The sequence below is a fragment of the Saccostrea echinata genome, unplaced genomic scaffold (assembly GCF_033153115.1).
Source record: "Saccostrea echinata isolate AGI-Se365-2 ecotype Australia unplaced genomic scaffold, CSIRO_AGI_Sech_v1 ptg000009l, whole genome shotgun sequence".
NCBI lineage: Eukaryota > Metazoa > Mollusca > Bivalvia > Ostreida > Ostreidae > Saccostrea > Saccostrea echinata.
In genome coordinates this window covers 46,257,293-46,278,503 of record NW_026889758.1, presented here as the reverse complement: position 1 = coordinate 46,278,503, position 21,211 = coordinate 46,257,293, and the positions used below count along the sequence as shown (strand labels likewise).

The 21,211-nt window shown below is 31.7% G+C and overlaps 1 protein-coding gene across 3 annotated transcripts in view; it reads right to left on the bottom strand.

Annotated features, from left to right (window-relative positions):
* The window catches only part of LOC133182915 (neuroendocrine convertase 1-like), a 30,048-nt gene continuing 8,837 nt past the window's right edge, over nucleotides 1-21,211 (bottom strand). The window contains exons 2-16 of one of the 3 annotated variants that reach the window (XM_061317769.1): nucleotides 20,934-21,038; nucleotides 16,268-16,384; nucleotides 15,480-15,588; nucleotides 11,008-11,045; nucleotides 10,709-10,785; nucleotides 8,816-8,904; nucleotides 8,257-8,429; nucleotides 7,818-8,030; nucleotides 6,455-6,555; nucleotides 5,855-6,091; nucleotides 5,507-5,664; nucleotides 3,723-3,856; nucleotides 1,975-2,115; nucleotides 1,380-1,394; nucleotides 8-102 (exon numbers count right to left, since the gene is read on the bottom strand). In XM_061317769.1, the coding sequence (XP_061173753.1) occupies nucleotides 49-102; nucleotides 1,380-1,394; nucleotides 1,975-2,115; nucleotides 3,723-3,856; nucleotides 5,507-5,664; nucleotides 5,855-6,091; nucleotides 6,455-6,555; nucleotides 7,818-8,030; nucleotides 8,257-8,429; nucleotides 8,816-8,904; nucleotides 10,709-10,785; nucleotides 11,008-11,045; nucleotides 15,480-15,588; nucleotides 16,268-16,384; nucleotides 20,934-21,038 (1,761 nt within the window). In that variant the 3' untranslated portion in view covers nucleotides 8-48. Of the gene's footprint in view, nucleotides 103-1,379; nucleotides 1,395-1,480; nucleotides 1,496-1,974; nucleotides 2,116-3,722; nucleotides 3,857-5,506; nucleotides 5,665-5,854; nucleotides 6,092-6,454; nucleotides 6,556-7,817; nucleotides 8,031-8,256; nucleotides 8,430-8,815; nucleotides 8,905-10,708; nucleotides 10,786-11,007; nucleotides 11,046-15,479; nucleotides 15,589-16,267; nucleotides 16,385-20,933; nucleotides 21,039-21,211 lie in introns of all 3 variants that reach the window. The other 2 variants (XM_061317768.1, XM_061317770.1) reach the window with 2 other exon arrangements.

Below are 21,211 nucleotides of genomic sequence, written 5' to 3'. Positions count from 1 at the left end.
TTTACTTTTTTATTTGTTTTAACATTAACAATTTCCCCTACCCAGCGTCTAAAGGAGAGTTTGGACAAGGCGTTGTAGTTTTTTAGCCATCTCACGTCGTCCCTGGAAAGAAAATGCATGTAAATTTTCAGAAATAAGTAAAATTTCAAGAAACCAGATTGATTTGTCTAATACCAATTAAAAATCTCAGAACTACATATAAATTCATTTTAATTTTAATTCCAAGCAAGAAATATTGACAGTGTTGAATTTATTTTGTTTAACTTTGTTTTCACTGTTTTAGAAAAAACAATTTTCAGGAATATATCTCGTGGAATCTCAAATGTTATATCAAACCCTGGGGAAAAATGAGTCAATAGCGATTGTAATCGCTTGATAAGGTGTATGTACGTGTAGCCGTGCTATTTGGACTGTGTATATAAAGTAATAATATACAATTGATATGAAAACCGTCTTTTGACAAAAATGTGTAAATAAATGTGTATGGCACAAAACAGTGTTTGTTAAAGACCACAAGGCACAATATAGGGCTAACTTTCTAAAAACAGAAAACAAGCATGCAATATATATACATGTATTCAAAGCTATAACGTTTGAATTACAAAATTGATACAGCAATGTATTTCAACCTGACTTGGTGTATACTTCCGTGGTATTGCATACATTCAGTGCAAGCTCATTTCGTAAAATCGTTTCACCACTTCAAAGCAAGTGCAAATTTGTCAGGCATAAAACTTTTAACACAAAATTTATTGAACACTTCAAACAGTATAGAGTAGATTACATACAGACTTTAAGTGATTTATTTTTACCATGCTGACCAATATATTTATAATTTTCATATAAATGGTGTACATTCAGATTTTATATACTATTTTATGCTTATAAAGGATCCTGATTTTTGCTGATGCTGACAATTTGATTTTGACACATGAACAATGTACAAGATTGTGCTACAATAACAAGCCTTATTTTCATTTTTGTTATAATCGGCTTCGTCTAATCACAGTTCAAGTGGAAAATGAAACAAATTGCGCGAATATGACTTTGCTTCATACTGATAGTTTCAGGTAAATTTTTCATAAGATGTTACGAAGTCTTTTTTTTCATTATATTTTCTTACAGATGCAAACGTGTATGCATTAAAATTGTGAATAAATGTACGCTGACATCTTGAACGGAAGAGCACTTTTTTGTTGAGTAAAGTTAATATTTCTTGATTTTCTTATTCATTGTTAAAGTAAATCTGAGAGTTATGGTCTGATTTTCTCGCCTAGCGCTGAGTGTTGGTACAATCTTGGCTTTCATACATGCTAGGTGCTATATTCTTTCTTATGTTTTTACGTGCATTGTGCAATATTTTCTGCTTTTATACATACCCCTTGATATTTAACCTTAATATGCCAAACACAAATAAAATTAACATAACTTAAAATGATTAAAACACGACAACAATTCCTAGAAGAAAGTAATTAGATACCTGGTAATACGACTCCTAATAAAGACATTGACAAAAGACAGTTACTGTATCATTGATATATCCCTTCATAAAATAGCACACATTAAAAAACACAGAAATCCCTACTCCACATTGTATTATTTTCATCATAACGTACATGTAGTTTTTAATAATTATAATATACCCACACTTCCATAAATATAAGAATATAAGAGATAAATTTATGATTTTTTAACATGATTTATAGAATCTTTCGATATGTAATTTTGAGCAGTCTTAAAAATAATCTTTTATCATATTTCATCCCCTTTTATTTTACTGAAATTACTTATTCATGTACATAAGTTGAAATTTAACCCTTAGAACCTGAAGTATAATTATCAACACAAGTTGAATTATTAAAGTAGATTTAATTTGTACATATATTCTCAAAATTCACATGCAAATCTTTTCATTGTCAGACTACATAAAAGATTTAGAATTTTATGATGCAACACTTTAAATTCAAAACTTACATCTCGTTCGTCCTTGACCAGATTGTATTCGTCGTTGTATATCCGGTGCCCTCCATTTTGTGTCATGTGGTGAGGGATATCTTTTGTTCCATGCAGTATTAGGCGCGCCGATTTTATAGTTCCTCTATTATTTTTTCCTTTCTGTAAGGAAAATACGTGTTCTAAAATTTTTTTTTTTATTTCGACGAATGGAGTTGCCATGTTTACTGAAAGTAGAAAGGACAAGTAGGCTAAGACCCTTTTTTGGCCCCTTGTTTGGGTGTCTTTTAGAATGATGCAACACTGTTTATCAATAAAAACCTGTTGTCACCCCTGCCACAAAATGAGTATTAGTTCTAAGTTATGGGATACACAGAGGTCACAGGAAGGTCAGGAAATATGTCAATTTCCGAATTTTCCCATTTTTATGCAAATTTTCATCGATTTTACAGTACATTTTTTTTTTCAGAAAACATAGAGCACAAGCTTGCCTACCTACCAAATTTATATATTTCATATACTAGTATCAGATGCATCCTAGGTATGAAAATCTCAGATAGGCATGCTTGTGCTCAAATATGACAAAATTTCACAAGAATTGAGGAAATTCGGGAAAATGTCTTACTTCTGCACCCTCTTGTGGCCTCCGTGTGAGCTTTGAATCAAAATTAGTGTTGGTTTTAAAACAAGCATCACTTTAAGTTCTTCACTACAAACAATCACAATTTTAACTGTGTTCTGATTTTCACATCAAATAAGGGGCCAGATTCGGCCGTTACCATACCTTGTCCTTTCTGTGAAATACTTTCAAAACGATACCCGAACTACAGTGTTGGTCCCTTTTCAATAAAACTTTATGAAAATGTAGACTATATTTACTCATTTTTGTGAGATTTTTTTTCAAAATGCTCTTTTATACCTCCTACAATTTTGGTCTGATTTCAAACAAACTTGGTACATAAGTAGATAAACTAAGATACTTAATTCTGAGTATTGGTTTTTGATTATGATGAACGACGTTGCAATGATTACTTTAAATAGAAATTTCTGTGAAATTCTTTCTAAATTCTACTCCTCCTACAGTTTTGATCTGATCTGCACTAAGATTTATAGTTCTCTTCATTTGGGATTTACAATGTAGTTTTAGATAAACAATGTTGCAAAGCTTACTAAAAATGGTATAATGTTTGAATTACTTCAATAGGCTACACCTCCTTCTGTTTTTTGGTATGAATTTAATTAAACTAGGTGCAAAAGTAAACCATACATCATAATTATATTTATAAGTATTGTCATAGCTACTAAGTTTCAGGTCAAAGTGCTGTTTTTTCACTTCCTTATCTATAAGACTATTAGTACAAATCAATAGAGCTTCAGTCTCATCAGAGACTCCTGGTAGCAGAGCTGTCTGATTGCAAAAAATTATTCCTCACCTGATGTATTATTTGTTCTGGAGAAAATTAAAAAAAAAAATAACGGCCAGGCGTCACAAACATTATACTAAAGAGAATCTTGAATCAGACAATTTCATCTGTGCCAAATAATTTTTGCATTCCTTTACATCAAATTATAAAACTCTATAGATATTTTACTTTCATGGTGTGTATTTTTTGTAGGATTGAGTAAATCTTCTTTAACATTCAGTGAAATTCAGTAGCTAAATACAAGAAGAAAGGAACCCACTTTCAACTCGTGCAATGCAAATGATGTTAAGTAAAAGTTTATATTAATAATATTTTTGCTTAGATTGTCGTAACTGTAAAACTCACCATATCTCTGACTTTAACTTTCCAGGTACCTGCTGGATTTTCACCCCAAGAATGCACGGACATAAATTTCCATTTATGAAACCCATCCCTTGATACATCTAATGGTCTCTCTGCTAGTATCATTGTTTCAATACCTAGAAAATACATCATTATAATTTAATGCTTTATGTTTCAATTTCAACTATAACTAGTGCTAATTGTAACGGGAACCGTTACAGATGTTCCCCAAACGGCTCCCCAATCCCTTATGATGCCCCATTCCCTACAAGCTTCAATAAATTAGACAATACTTTTGTAATATAGATGGACACTTTATTTTTAAGGGTATTTCGTTGGAAATTTAAACTACTCCGATATAGCCATATGGGTATTAGCCAATCAAATTTCAGCGCGTGTGCTTGCACATGTTTTCTACATTTTTCACATTAATTATCTTATAGTGTCTCACAATACATACATTTGTTTTAAATATTAAAGAATTTCATTGAAAAATAAGAGAGATGTACCCTTTAAGTATTAGCCAATAAAAATTCAGCATATGCGCATGCATGGCCTTGCATTCAATTTTGATAGTATCATAATGTAGGAGCTCTATGTGCCTATCCATGTCATAAATTTCATCCTGTTTTGTTGAAAACCAAAGGAGTTATAGACATTTAAAGTTTCAACCAATCAGATTGCAGCACACCTGCATGCGCGTGTTTTCAAGAAATTTCCTATATAACATGTTGTAGCACCTTATAATATATACTTATATTCTAATTTTCAAAGTATTTTGTCAAAAAACAAGGAAATTATTGAGATTTTTGTATCAGCCAATCAGAGAAGAGCGCACGTGCATGCGCGTGAGTTCACGCTAATTTGACCATGTTATCTTGTCTAGACTACTAATATATCTTTATATTTTGAGTTTCAAAGCAATTCATCAAGAAATATAAAAGTTACGGCTTCATCAAGTATATCAGTCATTTCACTCATTGCACGCGCGCGCACGTGCATGCATGTGCGCGCAAAATGACCTTCGTTCCGAACACCTACACAACATGCCTATTAACCCTAAAAAGGTTTCATGTCAATCGGATGAGTGGTTCTATGAGAACACTCCCGGACAAAAAAGTACCGGAGAAGAAAGTATAAAAAAAGAATAATAATAATAATAATAATAATAAGAAACAGAGTAAAAACAATATGTTCCCAAACTTCGTTTGGGGAACATAATAAAAATGTGAGAGAGAGAGAGGAGAGGGGAGAGGTATATTCTTTGAGAGCAGAAGCTACATTATATTATATGAAATACAATGTCAGCAATTAAAGTTAGAGCTTTCTTAATAACATCCTAGTTCTAAGTTTAATATACAGCTTCAGTAATGTTTCAATTCACAGGAAAATGTAACTTTTTGAGCAGTCATGAATTTCTTTTATGTACAGCGTCCTGATGTTATCAACCCTTTCTGAACCTGAATTTTGTAAACTTTATTTAAAAAATCACTTTGATGCCTGTGATTACAATTAGTCACCAAATTGTAAAGAGACCCAATAGTTTCACAAATTGCATAATAATAATACATTAGAAATTTTTCTTCAAACATTATAGGATTCTTGGCTAAAATACTTAGTATTCTTCTTTATGACAAATATTTAAATTACTTAGCTTTATATAATTTTAAAATCGCATATTTAAATTACTTATCCCTTTGACTACAGACTAACTATTTTGACGTAAGTCTTCCATGAAATGGATTATTATGTGTTTTTCAAAAATTGACTTGGAAAAAAATCTTCACCCGTTGCTGATGTAAGGTTGATGGCTACGTCCCCACGTTTAGTGTATTCCATGTCTAATTCAATTTGCACATGTTCAAGGAAATTAATTTCATTAATCTGTCCTTTACAACCCGTTGTTGTGAGTTCTATTTCCAATTCTTGTCCACTCTGAATTGACCTACGAAATGAAAGAAAATGAAAACGTTTTAATCATGGCTTACATTTTCATAACATTTTTAAATAATTAAACAAAGATAATTACAGATACGAAACTGTTTTTTTTTTAATGTTTAACAGCAGACATGGATGCCTGGGTCCCCTCTCTTTAAACTCGTTCGTATTTATTTATTCATAAGTTATGTGCTTACTGTGGGAAGTTGGTTTGACTTTCTTTTGTTCCCACATAGCAGATATATTTTTCTGGAACCGTAACCCAACCCTGAGACACCTCAACCATGGCTTTGGCATTGAGAAGTCCAAATCCAAACGCATTGTTGACCCAGAAACCTCCGCCATTTTTTCTCCAGCCTGCGTTGTGTTTTAGGGCTGAGTATTCCGCGGTCCATGTTATGAGATGTTGCATATCACGCCATGTTAAGTTAGGACTAAAATAATTAAAATGTAATCTGTTGTAACTGGTTTTCAAGATCAAGATCATCACGGATTTCGCTTCCCCGTTATTAATGGAATTTTATGTATTTTGCTACACTTTGTAAACCTTATTCCTTTTCTATCCACATTCTTCGAATATGATAATTCTCGTCATCAATATACTGCATGTTCACATAATTAATTTATCTGCTTAAATGTTGACATTAACATCTATTTTTTTGTTCTAACTTTCATGGACAACAGTTACGAGTGGAAGATTAGATACTTCAAGAATTTTTTATGCAATATGACAGTTCATAGGCAAGTCAGTCAACGGAGCAGTTATTAATGGAATTCATGTCTAGTATTTTTCTTACTTAGCTTCCAAGACTAGAGCAAAAATTCCAGCAGCGAGAGGCGCCGCAGCAGAAGTCCCGGTGTGTTGAGTTGTGCATCTCCCATGTAAATCAGCACTTGCCTGCCACGAGGAAAACAATTCTAATCATAGTAAGTAAATATTTTATTACAGTGACATGTGTATATATATATATATATATATATATATATATATATATATATATATATATATATATATATATATATATATATATAAATACAATAGTAATAACAAAAGAAACCGATATACATTACATCCGGCCCATTGGACCTATTTGTCACTTTAGCATGTATAACATATTTTCATTTTCAAAAAAGAGGGCGAAATTAATTTAATTTTAGGGGAAATAAAGAAATAATTGAAATCAAAGGACTGTAAGTACTGAAATGTAATTGAAAAGCTTAGCATGAACCACAAAAAATTGCTTAAATATGATATAACATCTAATGGATATAAAATAGTAAATTTGGCTTTATATTTTGAAAAGTAATAGTATAAAGCTGATGTGTTATACGTATTTCAACAATCGAGAAAGTAATAGTATAAAGCTGATGTTTCAACAATCGAAAAATAAAATGAGAATAAAGAACAAGGTACGGTTTCAATACAAATCTTGCCCTGTGTTTTTCTTAAAAATAAAAGTGATGTAAAAAATTAAAACTCATGCTTTTTGAATTATTGAAATTCCATGCAGAAAGATCATACAAATCTTTTTTCTCACATGACCTTCCAAATGCTAATTGTGACGTCATAAACTTGTGCATTTTCCCGTATTTTGTTAAAAAGTTGCAGAAGACATCAATTTTCAAGGGAATTTTCTTTCAGATAATATTGTCCACAGGCATCGCCCACAAAGATTTTGAGATATGTGATTTTTCAAAGAATTTTATGCAACATATCTAAAAATTAACATGGGCGATGGCTGTGGACACTATTTTCTTAAGGAAAATAACCCTTGAAATGGGTCATTTTGAGGCTTTTTCTGTTTAAAATAGAGAAATGCATCAAATTAATGACGTCATATATCCAGAATGGTACTCCATCATGCTATATTCTTTCCTGATTTATTACAGTCATATACTCAACTAATATTTAAGCCAGTTTCAAAACTTTTTGAAAACATTAAATTTTTAGGGCACAATAAAGCTAAAACCATACCTTCTTCTTTAATATTAAGACTACCCAATATATAAGATCACATTATAGATACATGTATTGCTCTGTCTTTTTAAAGTATAATCCACTTTGTATTTTGTTCTTATTGATATTCCTTATTCAATATATCCAAAAATCCCTGTATTGAATATATCAAAATTCTACTGTTGCCATATACTAAAACATACGATTCTTTGGTCATTGTATGCTCCACTGGAGTATGCTGACGCAATAGTTGACGCACATTTCTCTGCGTACCAAGGTGTGTGTAGACGCTGTGACGCACTGTTTATAGAGATAGTGTATATACTTCCAGTGTATCCATCACAGTCGCAGTTGTCCCCAAGACGACCACCATTACCAGAGGCCCAAGAGTAGATAACTCCTTTTCCTCCTCTTCCCTTAAAAAATAACATATTAAATTAATGAATAAATCAAAGAACTAGTATTTATTCCTACCAATATATTTCAAACTTTGTCCTAATATTAAGCTATAAATATCACACTTCAGCAACCCTGTCAGCCTTCCTTTTTTCTTCAAAAAGTTCACAATTGAAATATAGAGAAATGACACTCTGTGCTTTCTTTGTTTGTTGATTTTTATTTCGTACAAGGACTATCACTTACCTCCTTAATCCCCTTTTCAAAAGCCTTCATAGCCAGTGGACCTGGACCCTCCACTGTTTTTCCGTCATCATTTGGCCCCCAGGAGGCGCTATATACATCTATATAAGTATGGTTGAAAGCAATGGCGGACGCCTCCAAATGGTCTGTAACTCGACCATCCAACATTCGGACACCTGAAGTTTAAACACAAAAAGCTAACACTAAATCTCAATCTTGCTCTTAGAGTTTGTCTTTTCTGTGACAACTTAAACACTGGGAGGGATCACAGTACTGCAAATAATTTTTCTGCAAGCCTTAGTATTCCAAATTTGTCGGTGTTCTGCCAAAGTACAGGATCAATTTTTAAATTAACATATAGGTCATATACCTCAATTCGTCCCTAAAACAGCATGCCTACAAGTTGGTTTAGTATGTATGCAATATTGACAAAGACATTACTTTACTCTAACAACCCCCGTTAGTAAAGAACATTTGAAAGTGCTCATTGCATCTTATAAATGTACCAAGAATGACTTTAAGCAGAGAATATATTAGATACATGTGTGTATCATAAAACAACCTCCAATCTTTGAGTTGTATGCGACTCCAACTCCACATTTGCTGTTGTTTGCCACCATGGCAATTTCACCTGCACATCTTGTACCATGTCTTCAAAACAAAAAATATTATGCAGCAGGCCAGTTCAACAGTGAATGATTCAAAAGAAAGCATATAGATTTTATTTTGTCTCCAGTCTAAAGACCTTTCTTTTATTGACTGAAAGAAAGAGTTTTGTCATTTGCCAAATGTTACAAGTCAAAGTGCAATTTTTCCCCAGACCAGTAATACCAAAAATTTTGATTCAAACGTACAGAATAATCTATTTTTTGGTGGTGTACCTTTTATTAAATTTCGTAATTGCTGTCAAAGGTTTCGAATTTAAGGAACACAAATTCAGCTCATCGTTTTCTTGTAATCAGAAATGAGGATAAATTCACAAAGAAACTACATAGGAGGATTACATTTAGTACGGAACTGGTTACATAGAAATTTCATGGACAGTGGTCGCACCGTTTTGTAAAACAGATAATGGCGAAATAGATTTATGATTGTTTGTTTGTTTTTGAATATAGTTTACATTCTGAAAGGTGCATTGCTAAAAAACAAAAACTGTAAGAGTACATTTTTTTTAAATAACTAATTTATTTTTAATTTTGAAAGTATATCTATTTTTAATAAAAGAATATAACTTGATTAGTATATATCAATTAAAAAAGAAAACTTTTTTAATTATGTATTTTTATGTGTCTTTGTTTAAAGAGATTTCAATTACGTGCATTATGGACAAAGAACGATCGTTTTGAAAATAATATATTGTAGCAGACGGCAGAAAAAGTCAATATTGCAAATGCACTACTTATCATCGACATGTGGAGCAAAACGTCGAAATACTCCAAATCTCAGATGAAAACCTATCTTTCATTAATCCTTCATCCAATAATCTCAAATAAGGCTATTTCCCAGCATTTCATATTGAGACCCACCATCAACATGAAAACTTTAAGTATGAAACCACCTAAATATTACATCTCCAAGTAAGACAAGGCACAGGGGATGAAAAGTGAGTCTGTAGCAAATATTATAGGAACGGTGTTTAAAAAAATTTTCGTTGAGAAATATTTTTTTTAAAATCTGAATGGTTAAATATTTTTTGCACTTTTAGGAAATAACGCACGTGTGCATCAGTTAAATTTCTTTTGAAGTTCATACTTCGCCTCCAGCTAACACTATTTATAAATCTAATGTGAAATTAACAAGAAGTGCGTGTTCATCACTAAATGTTTAATTATCCGATTGATTGTTACAATTTGATTGTCACAATTTCAGATTTATTTTTGATATCTTTATTTGAAAAAAAAACTGATTTAAAATCACATTAATACTTGTTTGAATCCTACTTTGCAGCATTTTCTCTCCTCTAGCTTGTTAAATTGATTAATATATCGTGTACTTTGTCAAAATGAATTCCTCCCTAATCTTATTTGAGTTTAATTAAGGAAAAATTTTAAGAAATGAAATATCAGCATGTGACCCCAAGTTCTGAACTCAAAACCTGGTTAACAGATAAAAAAACCCTAAAGATGTCAACTACTAATAGGGGGAGGGGGGGAGGGGGGATAGTGCAAATATCTATTTAAAGGAAACTCTAAACACAATTGAAAAACATGTTTTGGGACTTTGAGAAAATTGAATCATATTAAGATTACATATGAAGTTTATCTAAATTATTTTAAACACATTTATTCAAATACTTAATCTTGGTCTAATATAATGTTAAGAACATTATAATCTATTTCAAATTCTGTCCTTTGCTGTAGATTTCCATGTATTCTATCTTAGAACTAAATTGCAATTTATCCGGGAGAAGGGGGGGGGGGGCTATGGGGAAGTTTGCTCTACAACACCGACTTACTTGTTTTCATTGGTTGGATCATAACGAGGCTGTGGGTCATTGTCCTCATCGTTTAAGTCATAACTTGCGTACGGGTCCTGAAAACATACCGTCCCTTTAAACACATCTATAATAATTTCAACACACTTCTACATTAACTATATATTTTCTTTTGAATTGATAATGGAACATCATCATTATGCATTTTCATCGCGAAATAAAAGCAAATCTTGTCTCTATAATGTACACAGTTTTGTTTTTCTTAACCACTAGTATTTAAAATTTTTTCAACCGTGTTCTGATCAATAGGGTATACTTACATAGTTTTGTGCTAGATCCGTGTGATTGTGCTCAATACCTGTAGAAACATTAAAATATCAAAATACAGTCATTTTGACAAAGTACATCAAAAACGACCTGAATTCTGATTATTCAAGTGAAAGGTAAGAATGATGATATTCACAGTTTTTCATGAATGATTAAGCGAAAACTGATGATACTCTGCACTGATTTTGGATCATGAATTCCTTTTCAGTTTATATCAAGTTTCACTGCTTATAATGTAGGATTCAAATTTAAGCTGAAATCTATCTTTGCTGTAATAGTAGAATCTGCATTTCAGCTGGGCACCAAGACCATTAAATGAGAAGAAAAGATGTGAGTCAAAATTTTGATTCTGAATATCTGGAGTTTTATTTTTCATTTATGTTTTTAAAAATTTCAATGTTCGTATATTAAATACAAACACATGATGAAAATTTTGTTGGATTATTAAAATTATTTCAGATGTCATCTTGATTTCAAAGGATGACTGCACTTAAGGACATGCGGAATTAGCGACAAAATAAACTTTCAAAACAAACATTTTTCTTTTCATTGCAAGAATGGTCAACATCCAATCTACAACTTTATCTAATTACGTTTAATAAAAGTGTATATTTACGAAGTTCGAATCTGTTTTCAAAGGCAGGGGTCATCACAATTTCTTAAATCTCCCTTCGATAATGAGGACGCCCACTTTTTCACTGACTTTATACATAGTCAGCGCATGTTGTCTATTGTTCTACGTTTAACAGTAGTTGTATATTTGCATAAATAATAATGTGTCAAAAGGAGATTAATAGACAAACATGCGCTCATGGTTAAAAAGAGAAAAAAACTGCTTCTTCTTACATTCGTTCTCTGTGTTGTAACCAAGGATTGTTATAATTCACCACGTGATTTCTTACCTTAGGTAACTTTGTGAATACTAAATTCCGTCACGTGACTTGTAAGGTAGCATGTTTTGTGCTAACTAGGACATTGTGTTCGAACACGTTAAGTCATCTGGCATTGATATAAAATCTGCTTTAATTACATTGACGTGCTCATATTGTTAATTTCGTTTTGAAACCTTTGTCAGAAGTGTATTTGTGCCATACAGAATGGAGAGGGAGATTTGAAAGAGTGGTCACGTTCTTTTTTCCAAACATGTCATTGTTATCTATCAAGTCTAACTTTAGACTCATTCTTACAATGTTAGCTCCACCTCTCATGCATACCTAATGTTCAATCAAGGGCAGGTAAGTGTAAATTCACTATATTTGGAAAGCAGTAAGGACAAAAAACATTTAATCATTTTATTGTATCACAGTCTAAAATCATTTTAAGATTTAAATGTGGTTCCAAATTGACAGGATTCTTTCATAAACATACAAAAGTGAGATAAGGTTTAGATATAAAAGCTACGGAAGCCCATTAGTGCCAACCTGTATATATGAAGGAAAAGCAATATATAAAAGTAAACCTCGATATATAATGGAAATGCGAAATATATATTAAACAAAACCTGGATATATATAAAGGAAATGCGAAATATATAAACAAAACCTCGATATATATTAAGAGAAATGCGATATATATAAAGAGAAAATTTTCCACTGCGTGACCTGTGTCGCTCGGCTGTCCATCAAGATTATATACAGATTAACTCCTGGCAGGGGGAAATCAGTGTTACGGTACTCTTGTATTACTTTCCCAGAATCAGCAGAATGGTGCTATTTAATAGTGTTTTTTTATTTATACATGCATGTATATATCGATGAACTGTAATTGTAGCATTACTTAATATAATGCATTTAATTGAGTAGATGAGCATTTAATTATGTATTCATGAAATAAGTATGTTTATCGTATTTTCTGTGTATTTATTGGCTTTACATGTATTTGAACAACTTCCTTTTTACAACTACTGTACCTTGTTACTGTTTTACAAAAATTTAGCCGTATATTACCTTAAGTTTGTTTTCACAACCGAGAATTTATGAAAATAATGTTAAACATGGACTCTTAACAAGTTAAGTTTTTAAATACCCTAATTCAAATTAATTTAAATCTATTATAAAAATAATATACTTAGTCCAGAATATCCCCATTGGTTTCAAAGAAAGTGGCTCCCATCAGCCACGTACCTCAAATCACTTGACTCACTTGACTTGATGGGAGCAACTTTCTTTGAAACAAATACGGGCACATTCTTAGTAAAGATAAAAACTGCAATGCGATTTTCTCTGAATTGCCTATTGTGTCATATAAACGCAATAAAAATTTGTGTGATATGATCACCTCCTCACTAATTAAATAATCTGTATAACAGATGTGCAAATAGGCTCCTGATGATGGCGGATTTGCAGCTAAGTAATAAAATGTAAGAAATTAAAAATCATAAACCTCGTATCACACCGCCGAATACTAAATTAGTGTCGAGTCAAGTGATTTAAGGTACGTGGCTGATGGGAGCCACTTTCTTTGAAACTAATTTCAGTATTAACAACCAAAGAAAGCATTTTATTGTTTAAATAAAACATTATATCACAGACATGCATTTTGCACTGAATTATATTTCAATTGAAAATACCCAAAATTTTTATTGCCATGAAATGAACATATCGAGCAAAAAAGTTTTGATTTTATTCTGCCCCATTTGAAATGTGAGAATAAAGCGTCTTATTTATAAACTTTAAATTAATTTAAATCATCATATTAAGAAACATAAAGAAAACGCAATACACTGAAAACCATCCTGAAACTGAGCCACATCTACCGTTTTCACTCAAACACTAGCTCAGGGAGCCGCTTATCAGATGATGGCGAATCCCTGGTGTAACGAAGGTCATTATAGGTCAGGCGATGGAAATTTTTCTTTATATATATTGCATTACCGATGTTTGTTTATGTATTTCGCATTTCTCTTTTTATATATCGAGGTTCTGTTTATATATTTCGCATTTCCTTTATATATATCGAGGTTCTGTATATATATATTTCTGTTTATATATATTTCCTTTATATATATCGAGGTTTGTTTATATATATCGCATTTCCTTTATATATTGAGGTTTGCTTTTATATACTGCGTTTCCTTTATATATACAAGTTGGCACTAATGGGCTTCCGTAAAAAGCAACAGAAGCAACCGAAAAAGACCCAAAAACAGGCGTTAAGTGCAGTCATCCTTTTGACTTAAGTCTGTTCTCAGTTTATGGTCTTGAGGCCTGATGTCTATGTCTGATGTCTAAATATTTTCAGTATCATGATTTTGATTTTAAGTTGCTACACATTACAAATAGCCATTTGAGGTCTTAATATAAGCCTTTACGAAGTCTTTGTTTACCAATATACTTGCATGATATGGTGTATGTATCGAAAATACTGCAGTATTTTAAGATACTTCAACATAAGAAGGTAATCTCTCATATGTCTAGTGTGCCATTACTAGTATAAAGATTTTTTTTTTTTTTGCTGAAGCTTTTATTAATTAGTGTTTAAATATCTCAAGAAATAGAAACAAGAGGATGCACATGCATTTGTAATATATGGTTCTGGACAAAATCCCATTAAATTTCCTGTTGACCCAAACCGCCAAATCTTTTTCAGAGTGTTTGATTCTTCCATGAATTCTTAAAATTATTTAACGCTGATGTGATTTAATACAAGTATTCCTTCATTTCTTTTTCTCTTTCTTGTTTCTGAGAATTAATGACCTTTTACAGAATAATGTGACAATATTTTTAAGGGTACTCCTTAGCCCGGAAAGATAACGATTAAAATTTATTATTTAATTTAAAAAAGCCTCACTACATGTATGAAGACTTGAAATTGAAATCTTTTCGTACAACGATTTTCATTTCATGCATCTCAGTATGATTCGGGCTCTTTGAAGAGTAAGAACCTCTCTTGTAAAAAATTGACATTTGTACCCCATGAAAGTACAAAATAAATACATTTTTTAGGGAAATCAAATTTCTTTAATCTAGCCTTAAATACTAACGCTTATTGGCATATGAAATAAGAGGTGATCTGTGATGTCTTGCAATGAAAGCACAAGCATTTTACAATATTTGTATATAACAATTGAAGTAAATAAAAATACTAATATACTGTAAAAGTAAAACACAAAATACAATTTTCTACGAATGCCAGGATACCTATTAAGTTTTTTAATCCTAAAATATGTTTGCTGATCAATTTTCAGTTGGAAAATACATAGCTGGTGGTTTTATTTACATTTCCTGAAATTATATTTGAGATTTGATAATTTTCCCAATATAGTATGATTGACTATAATGATTAACTTCGAAGACATACCATGGGTAAAATTTCTTTGTTAATTAACCCAGAGTTATTTTTGTGAGCATATTCAATTACTTCACTGCTGATTTTCAAAACCTAAGGATCGTACTTCTTTATTTTCCCTTCAATTAATAGAAGTTCACAATATTTAATTTTTTAACTTCAAATCTACAATTCCTACCGTCATCCAATACACTGACGACGATGCCTTTTCCCGTGATTCCTTGGGCCCAAACCGGAACCACGTGTAAATCGAGTTTTGGAAGACTGAGATCAGTTCGAGTGTCATGCTATAAAAAAATAATATACATTTGTAATACGAAATCATTCTTAATGGATAAATAATGTCCTTTACAAAAGATCTAGAATTTTTAATTTAAATTTGTATATGACAATTAAATTAAATTTAGATTGAACAATTCTAAATTTTTGTAGGGGACAGTGTATATAAATAAAAATTTAACTGTTTAGAGAGATCTTTATATGACTATAACTTGTACTGCAAGAAAATAATCATTTTTCAAAAGCAGATAAAATTTCCCTCTCAATAGCTCAGGACAAGCTTTTCCTTAATGCAAGTGCAAATGCGTACCTACAATTTGTTCAAACTATTTTATTATTATAGCAGGAATATAATTAAATCCATTCAATTTTTATAGCAGAAACATAACTTAATGCGCACGGAATTACACATGAATATTTTGTAGATCTACAACTGAACTCTTTTTCCTTTAGCAAAGGCCGTGTTTGTTCTTAGTTAATAAGATATGGTATTTCAAATGAAAAACCTGTAATCAATTGAACTTATTTATTTAAATCATTTAATAACACCGCTGTCTCTCTGAAAAGTATGTCAATCCTTGTTAATGATTCCATTTGATGTTTCTTTTTTCCTGACAACGCAGAACTTTATAGAACGACTGATATTTTTCTGAAAGAGAAGTTCTTCACAATAAACTCAACACTTACCAAATACCACTCCTTGTTCCATAAAGGGTCTATAAAATTTAAACTCGCCTCCGAGTTACCAAAAACACCGCCTCGTTTTCTTCGAATTTTTTCCACTTGTTGATCCGCCCATCTCACCTACAGTAGAATATTGATATTCAAATAACTCTAACTAAGGAAATAAATGAATAAATGGTTGCGTTTTACTTGGGTGAACATGATGAGCGAAAAGCCTATAGTGTGAGAAACATGAAGGTGAAAAATTAAATCTCAATTATATCAAAATTTTCCTTGATATTTCATCTGACATTAAAATATATTTTATGTAAAATCTCTACAATTGGCAAAAATCTCACGAAGATTGAAATTATTTGATTATGAAATATTATACACACACTAAAGAGGGCAAAGAGAGTCATTTTCTCTTACTACAACACTATTTTTCAATATGAGTGGGTCTTCGCTCCATTTTATTGAAAGTTAATCCTCATGGTTTGCATAAAAATAAACATTTTTTGGTTACCAAAAATATGGAGCAAAGACCCACTACACCTTAAAAATATAATTTTATGACATAAGATTCGCATCTTTTCGAGAAATACTTGAAGTCCATTAAGTCAAGGGTCATATCACAAACATGATTTAAATGCCACTATTCATCAGGACTTGTGTAGTCTAGTGATTAGCGTGCTTAGTCTCGAAAGAAAATGATACTCGGGATTTTTATTGCTAGGGTTCGAGCCCCACGAATACCACATTATTTTTTAATAAAAGAATAAATTTTGACGAGAAAATTCTCCTCAGAAAAGTATTGTTTATCATAATTTTATAAATTTCAATAATTTAATTCTGGTTGTAACGCTTTATTTGATTTGACAAAAAATTTACTTGATTTTGTATAAAATGGGTTGCCTACGTCACAATGACTTGCGTCAAAAACGTATCGATCCGCCTGACGTTACATTCAAAATTTGCACAAATTGAAGTCATTTTTTTAAGGACAATCATCTTTTTTTTCTTACATCATATGAATGAAAATTAAATTATAAGGAATGAATTTAATAGCTACCCAATTTATACGGTATAAACTGGGTTGGAACAGTTTACGCTTTTTTATAAACCGCTTCGCGGTTTATAAAGCGTAAACTGCCCCAACTCAGTTTATACCGTATAAAATGGGTAGCTATTAAATTCATTCCTTAATTAATGAGAACTTTACTTTAAATACTAAATTCACAATTTGAACATGATTTTTATATATCTGAAGCAAAAGGCTTTCTGCACGCTATGTTCGCCCATCTCCTTATAGAAGTTTTGTGAATTGCAATGGAGATGCTTTGTTCCTTACAAAATCTTCCGGAATTTGTTAATCGATTCAAAATATACAATGCCAACTTTTTTTTTATATCACTCTCTTCGGGAGCACACTTGTAGCATACTTTTGTATGAAGCTTGATGATTCTTTGAAGTATCTGGCCGTTTATATATAACTTCATTTATTTGAAGTTTCATATAAAATTATTAAAAATCTTGGAAAAATCAAATACTAGCGTCTATGATGTAACACCAAAATATTTCTTTTTTCTGTTTTCCGGGAATGGGCAATTTTTCAATCACATATTTTGAAAATTGATGTTTATTTATTGTTATACAGCAGTTTCCCTCTGTCCTTCTCTCCACTAAACCATTGGCCTATCATGTTATATATAAGTTCTCTATACATACATGTACCTTTCTGCAATATGTTAGAATTACTGGCATAGATCTATTGTAAAAAACTATAACATGAACCAAAAGTTGCGTTTTTTTTTTTATTTTTGTTTGTTTCTATAACTGACTTTATTTCTCTGTTGTTATTTTTCCTCGCAGGTGGGTAAAGTTTGAAAATTTTAACCTTACAAGAGACACGTGCATTAAATCCCGACTCAGATTACATCCTCACTCGAGCCACATTTCTCTTCATGCCAAATGTAAAGTCCTCAATCTTGTTCACATTCCTGTATAAATCTCTGACCCTCTATCACGTCTATATTGACCTGGCTTGCGTGATCTGAACAAACTTGAATTAATATTGTATAATGTATTCTTCATTTAAATGTCTTGTGACCAAAGGATTTTTTGAGAAAAAATCATTTAAAAACACACTCTTTTATCATTTTTCATCTCTCGTTGGAAGGTGACTAACCTTAAAGTGAACAATCTTTTTTATTACCTATTTGCAAGAATCTAGACTTTGATTCAAGTTCGGTTGAAACTGGCCACTTTGTTTTGAAGAAGAGGCCAGAAAAGTTAAAAGATACGAGACATACATGTACTGAGAACAAAAAGAACTCCGATCTGACCTTATAAGCTTAGACATAAGTGAGATAAAGAATATTACTCTGGCCTATATCGAAGCTTCAAATCCGACCGCAGTTGTGATTACATGGTTATGGCTGAAAATATTACGGCTTTCGTCCACTTAATTTTTGCTATGAATTAATGTTCTCCAGAGAATTTTATGCAGACAATAATTAACTGTAATATTTAAGCATAGTTACCCCCTGAAAAAAATTACAGATAACTTATGTACATTTATTGTGTTTATAAAAACGATGTTGTTTTTATTATTCACCACGTTTATCATCTTCAAAATAATTGCTATCGATATTTTGTAAGGTACTTTAATCGAGTGAATTTTATTAATATATGTATCCTGTATATTAAGTGCACACCGGTAATCAACATCTATGTGCAAATATTAAAATGTTCTTTAAAAAGTCTAGACAAATGGTTCTTTCCTCCATAAAGCATGCTGCGCAATGTTCAGATGCAAAGTGATTGAACTAGTGATGAGAGTTGTTCCAATGTATGAGTAGATTGGTGTAATGATATCATCTTTTATTCAAAATATGAGAATAAACTTATAATGAATGAGACTAGTATTTATCTACCAAGTACATTGTATTATCATTATTATACACAGTAAAAGTACTTTCCCAAGTATCTACTCGGTCAAAGCAATTAATGTCTGCTAAAGGAATATAGGTTGAAACGTGCAATGCTCGTGGCATTTATATGAAATCTATGAAGCGTGTAATTGAACAAAAATGCTTGAATTCAGCATCCGTTTATTTACTCTTGTGTATCATCCGTATTGATCTCGACATCACTGGCGCATGTGGCTTTAAATATCGTTTCCGCTTCCCCTTTGATTTCGCCCACCCCTGCCTATGTTTTATTTTAGCTTTGTATTTACTGTAGTAACAAGAAAAATTATGTGTGGACATCTTTTTATAGGCGGTATGACAGAATTTGCATTCTCAGAAGCTTTTGCCTTCTAAAGAGATTAGCGCCATACAATGGCTGAATATAAAATCCCACGTGTCAGAATGTGATTGGTTGATGCTTTCTGCGGGACAGTTAAAAGTAATGAAATATCCGGTATCACTAAGGACTGAGACATTTTGTGACAGAAATCAATTACAAGTTGTATTTGTATTCAAAAGCTACAAGAAAATATCCGGTGCAGCGGCCAAAATCAATTGATTTAAATACCAGAGATGAGAAATATTAAGTCAGTGGACACTCTTATTGAAGCCAATGATACAAAATGACTCCATATGATGTCTTTATGTGAAAGAACGATTTTCTTTGTGTTATAAAGTTTTCGTGATAACCTATATTGCTATTAATATTTCGCCTTTTGGAAACGCCATATGGGTTCAAATTTTAGCCTTCTGTAGGAGGTTAGACATCATAATATCTGACTTTTACATTATTTTAAAATATTCACATGTAGGCTGATATTTTAACCCTTTTCAACTTAGTATATCACATATAACTGAAAATGTAGTACTGCTTATATCAAATACAGGCTATGTAAAATCCAAACTTAACAAAATAATATGACATACCCTTTTTCCTAGAGTCATAGGAAAAAGGTAAAATGCAATTTTGTGTGAATAAGCTTGTTTTCGGAAAAAAGCTTTTAAAAAAGTCATATTTTGCAGAAAAGCAATAATAATTTAAAATTTGTGAATAAGTGACATCCCACAGTCCTTTCTGAATGATGGATTAACTACTTTTTTTTCTTTTTTTTTCATTTCGCATAACCGATATCATTTGAAAGAGATCATATCGAACCTTCAGATGTTTCAGGATCAAAGTAGGAGTTTTAGAAAAATCCTTGCCGTTCATTCAACACGTTACTCAAAATATATTCAACTCAGTTGTTGATATTTATAGAAATTCAGCAAGTGATTGGAAATGCGATGTGTAGAAGTGAGAATATTGCAAAAATGTTAAAGTTTTCCATTTCCAAGTTTACTTTTAATTGAAATTATTTATCTCCTCTTTTCCCTTCGAAAAAGCACAACGTACTGTTTACAACCAACAGGATCTCTTTTCGGCTTTACCCTCTATGATGAAACAGTAGCAGATTTTTCATAGCTTGATTTGAAAAGATAAGATTAGATTCTATAAGTCTGAACCTGAAAAATTTCCATTTTTATTCGAGGTCAACATGTCTTGAGTAGTATTCTTTCAAATTCACATACCAGTAGTACAGGTATTATGTTTTACGCATTACAAGAGTTCAAACCGGACGTAAATCTAAACGAGTTCACCCAATTATTAGTATACACGTGGGGAGGGTAAGATCATGCAAGTTTTTTAATGGGGGGGGGGGTCATCAAATGGTACTCACGCGTCCATCCTTCTCTAGACGGCGTGTGTGGTGATGAGCTTCACGTCTAGACCGAACTGGTACGTCACGATGACGTAACACGTAGTGATCTTCTAATGGTTTTATCTGGAAAGTAAAATAAATAGTATCACTACTTGTAGAATTCGTTTGCTATATTCATATAAATGCAAATATAACTTCATGATGTGGGATTGTTTCGCCAGCTGTGCAAATTAGAAATTATGAAAATTCCGTAACATTATCAGGGAGAATTTGCGGAAAAAAGTTTTAAAAAAAAC